This window comes from Cannabis sativa, chromosome 4, assembly GCF_029168945.1.
Source record: "Cannabis sativa cultivar Pink pepper isolate KNU-18-1 chromosome 4, ASM2916894v1, whole genome shotgun sequence".
NCBI lineage: Eukaryota > Viridiplantae > Streptophyta > Magnoliopsida > Rosales > Cannabaceae > Cannabis > Cannabis sativa.
Genome location: NC_083604.1, coordinates 46,948,564 through 46,953,774, shown reverse-complemented (window position 1 = coordinate 46,953,774; position 5,211 = coordinate 46,948,564). Strand labels below are relative to the sequence as shown.

The 5,211-nt window shown below is 33.4% G+C and overlaps 1 protein-coding gene across 1 annotated transcript; it reads right to left on the bottom strand.

Moving 5' to 3' along the window:
• Positions 1-724: 724 nt before the first annotated feature.
• On the bottom strand, positions 725-1,754 carry LOC115711932 (cell wall / vacuolar inhibitor of fructosidase 2). The gene has a single exon (XM_030640128.2). The coding sequence runs from the start codon at positions 1,513-1,515 to the stop codon at positions 988-990; it is 528 nt and encodes a 175-aa protein (XP_030495988.2). The 5' UTR covers positions 1,516-1,754; the 3' UTR covers positions 725-987.
• Between the last annotated feature and the right edge of the window lie 3,457 nt (positions 1,755-5,211).

Sequence of the window (5,211 nt, the reverse complement as noted above, 5' to 3'; positions counted from 1 at the left end):
AATAAATCTGTTTCCCATATTTTGAAAGTAATATTTATATTTGCGTGGATAATTAAGTGTAAAAACACGAACACTTCAGTTATATTGTCTTTCCAATTAATATCGACACAACTAGTTATACTTGTGAAGTTGTCTCAAAGTTTCTAAAAAATTTTAAAGTTGTGTTGTTATTAGTATTGATTTGGATATATCTTTATTTTCTTTTCTTTAAGAGACAAATATATTAGATCGATAAATCGTATATAAGTTAACACTACGAAGCTTCTCAACTATACTTGTCCCAAAAAAGTCATCACAGAATCAATCCAATTCAAAAAGTATAAAAACACGATAGGTATAATATAATTAGTATATAATATAGGCAGACTAGATTTTTCCTAAAGGTTAGAAATAGTTTTTTTTTTTCTAACAATTTTTATTTAACACCTAGAATGACAAATGAGGCTTTTGTAATGATCACAAGTCCGACATTGATAGAATATTACAGAACATGACTAGATCTGTATATTCTTATAATTACTTTTATTTATTTTTCAAGCAGGAAACTGGATCTATGTTTAAGAGCTCCAACAAATTAATTAAAACAGATTTTATTAAACTTTTACTATCTTTATGTATTTTAATTTTAGAAAAACCTTCAAATTTTAAAGATTTATCGAATTCATATATTATTCAGAAAAATATGATACGAAGTGTAAGGACCTCAATACAGGCCCTAAAGTAATTAAGTAACAAAGTTAATATTATTTTTGATTAAAAGAACACACGATATCAGTCATTTGTGAAACTAAGAAATGAAGTTGATAGTGGAAACATCAATTGGCCCCCTCCAAAAAGAAAACACATCAATTATTAAAGAACAATGACATTCAAGCTCACTTTAGTAAGTAACACTAATTCAATTTGGAAGGTTGAGAATATTATATATATTTATATATATTTTACCCTCCAGTCCAGAAGTAGATATATTGAATACAATTTTTACATTCAATATTCACCAAGATTGTCGATTATACCCAAAACGACGTCGCAGATACGCTTCAAGCCTTCTTCTCTACGCGCCAGCTCAGGCGGATAAGCCAAGCCAGGAAATCGTCGGAACGCGTTACGGCACGCGTTGGGGTAATCTTCGGCTGCGGTCACGTGCAGGTAAGCGTAGTCGAAGTTCTCTGCGACCAAATCCTGAGCAGAAGACTGGAGGGCGTCGGCAGCGAAGCCGTACTTGTCGGCGCACTCCTTCAGAACTTTCTTCATTGCGACGTCGTTTCCATAGGCGCTGAGCAACTGAGACGACAGATAAGACGACGTGGCAGTGGAGTTGGCCATCCCGATCCCAATCATGATTGTCGCGAGTCCCTTAACGTCCTTGTTTTTGCTCGTGGGATCCGATTTGAGAGAGGAGACACACAGATCGTAGTACTTTGTGGTTTTGCAGGTTTTGTCGATGGAATCGTTGGAATGGGCTCCGGCGATGGAGACGATGAGGATGAGGATAAAAAAGGGATAAGCGGCCATTATTTGAGTGAAGTTTTGGGAGTAGTGTTTCTGTTTGGATGAAGAGAAAGTAAGATGGAAAATGATGATGTCAGGTCATATATATATAGTGATAAGCTAGCTAGGTAGGTGTAGGGAGTCTTATCAGTGTTTTGTTGTTGTATAGCTTCGATTTTCTTATTGTTTGGGAGGAGGTGAGATTTTGACTTTCTTCACGTACAGTCTTTTACTATATAACCTCTACAATATCTCTAACTAGTAAATGAATGGGGTTCCTTATATTTTGTTTATTAATAATTAAGAGTGGGAAATTCTATAATGCACCCTCTAAAAGGATATACTGATACATTTCTATTTGTTTTCGTATCCGAAATAATTTTTTATTTAAATTTTTTCTTATGATCATGTAAATTATAGTTATTTAAGACATCCCGCAAAATTTTAAAAAATTTGGAAAAGTTTAACACGCCGAAAATTGCATTCAAGCAAGGTGTTCTACGCGTGACTATTTTATTTTATACACGTGTAAAATGGACTGTTTGAACATTTTTTTCTATATTGTAAATTATTCCAAATTTCTCAAAATTTTATAGGATATCTTAAATAGCTATAACATACAGGAATATGAAAAAAAAAAAAAATAGACTCAAAATTTTTTCTAGATGCTGAAACAAGTAGAGGGTGTATCAGTACATCCCTTTTAAAGGGGTGCATTGTAGAATCACCCATTAAATTATAAATTTATATAAAATTTTGAAATTTTATATATTTTTATTTTACTCAAAAAATAAAATTAATAATCTAAGAAAAATTATAACACAATTCTTCAAACTAGTAAACATCTAGTGCTTCGCGGCGGATATATAAAATATTTTAAATTATATATTAAAAATAAATTATGTATTTTAATTAATAATAATTACGTAATAAAATTATATTAAAATTTTAACTTTACTATTAAAATATTTGTGACATACATACTTAAAATAAAGCTATATTTAAGAATAATAAGGCTATTTCAAACATCTCTATGATATGGTACCTGATTTTGATTCAGCATGGATTTGTACAATTTGTTTGCTTTAAAAGTGCCTTTTGCTCCAACAGCTGTGATGTTGGCTTGGTTAAACTTTTGTCTTATACGACAAAGCTTCCTCCAATACCAACTCGTGTCCCATTTGAGATTGTAAGACCAAAAATTCTCTCCTTTTAAATAGACAGCATTCACCCTTTTGACCCAAAGCAGCTCTTTCTTCATCGAAATTCCCCAAGTGAATTTAGCAAGAAATTGTTACGAAAATTCTGTTTATTACGCAAGTGTACGTATCAAGTAGTATCTCACGCAAGTGAGGTTGAACCACAGGGAATTGGATTAAGTACTACTAAATTATACTTATGATTCTATTTGGTAAAATAATAAGTTTGCAATTTAAAAATAAAGAACTCAGAAATTAAAGGGAAAATAAACGAAGATTAATCAAGATGAGAGATTAGGGAGGTGAATCCTGTTGATAAGTTACCTATGTTAATGCCTAATTTCTATCCTTATCTCAATGTGAAAGACAGATTATAAATTAACCTAACTCTTTTCAGATCTTTTAGGTTCTAAATAATATGTTCTCTAATTAACTTCTTAATTAGATCAACACAAAATCAGCATTAAGCAATAATCTATTAGTCACTAGGCTATGTAAATACTTTCGTTTTACATCAAAACCTAGACTATCCAAATTTTAGCATTCCTAATTCTCACTTTTCAGATTTCGAATTAGGATCATAGAGCATGTAAAAGGTGATCAAGCTTACACATGAAATTAAACACAAATAAAGATAGTATTCACACATAAGATGAAGGAATGGCAATTATTTATTAACTAGGCATAAACTTAAACAACAATCATCATCCTCCCTTATTGGGAAATTTAGTTCATAATAACTCTAAAAACATCCATGATTAATTCAGAAATAAAAACAAAACATAAAGATGAATAAAAAGGGTAAAAGAAAGAAACTAGAAGGTGGTATCGCTCCGGGTCTTCAAGATAGCTTCCTTTCCACTTTGCCTCCACTATTAGGTCTGTTTTTGCTTAGATCTGACCTTCAGTGTCGTATTCCTTATATAGGGATGAGTGGTGAGCCTCCAATTGAGTGAAAAATCAAAATTAGGTCAAATCTGCGATTTCCGTACATAGTCGCGACTAGCATTTAAGCTGGTCGCGACTACAGGCAAAACTCGAAAAACCGAGTTTCTGCCTATCTTACGAAGTCGCGACCAGGGTCGCGACCAGGAAAAAGGGTCGCGACCGGGCTCTCTGGAGGTCGCGACTACTGATGCTTCAGGAACCGAATTTTCCAATTTTTTCCAAGTTTGTCCCAGTTTTTCGCCATTTGACTGAATTCGAACTTTAACACCCCGGGAACCTGAAATAATGAAAATCAAGCGTAAAACTGCTCCAAAAGACATCAATAGACGAGATAATGCTAACTTTAAAGACCCGAAATATAGGTTAATTATAACCTAACAGAAATATTGCTTGGTTCCATTTAGTCCCTCCTTGAATCTAAGACCGCCATAGGCTTTGGGGAGGAAAACTTGGTTCCAAAAAGTGTTATACCCGAAATTCGGCTGGAGGACACGTGTCAAGATAAAGGGAATATGAATCGGTGCAATATCTTTTTATGGAATAACTCATTAATTACGTAAGTATTAGAGTATATTTGTAACCCGCTGACTGTAAGGTCTTAAGCGAGGAATCAATGTACAAACAGGTACTTAGTGTATTAATGAGAAACCATATGTCACTAAAAGTGAATAGCGAGGCACCGGAGAAAAGTGACACATACCTTAGCTTGCAATAATCAAACTAAGTATAAAAGTCAGATCGGCTCGAAGAACAAGTATGTGAGATGACCATCTCGCTATAAGGAGACTTCCTATAGCTTCATCCAACTAACAGGAGCGAGGCTCATAACTCTAGCAAGTCAGAAGATTTCTTTATACCCGCGATTGACGTAAGACATACATTCTCGACCTCAGAAAGAAGAATTGTCCCAGCTCTCTGTTGGGATCACTACAATCAAGTTTCTGTCGAGACATCTCCAGATTCAATAATTACAGACGTGCTTAATATACGATATTTTTTTTGACCTAGTAAAAGCGGGAAAATCACAGCTATACGATTTTCAAAATCATACACTCCATTTACATTTCGTGATATGTAATCAGATCCCATAATTTTAGGGATAATGGTTGTAAACATATTCTGGTCAACTCTGTAATTAACTGCCAACTATGTACTTATAAATAGTGGCAAACAATCTTAATAGAGGGACGAAAAAACTCATATGAAAGAGGTCCTAAAAAAACACTCAAAAATCTGAATAAGATTGACTCGTGGACTATGCAGAATTTTAACTGCAAAACCACGTAAAAAACCCTGTGTTCATATATTATTTTTTTATAGCTTTTACTTTTGCTGTGTGGATTATTATGGTGAGACTCAAATTTAGTTAACGAAAATCTGTGTTAACAGTTTGGTGCTTTCATTGAGAGCCTCTATGAAAAAGCTCAGAAAAAACCCTCCCTTCTTTTAAAGAAAAATCTTTTCCTTCATGGCTAAAAATCTGTGTTAACAGTTTGGTGCTTTCATTGATCAATTATAATTCTAAAGTTAGACTATGTCTAATTTTATGAATTTTCACTAAGCACGGGTGAAA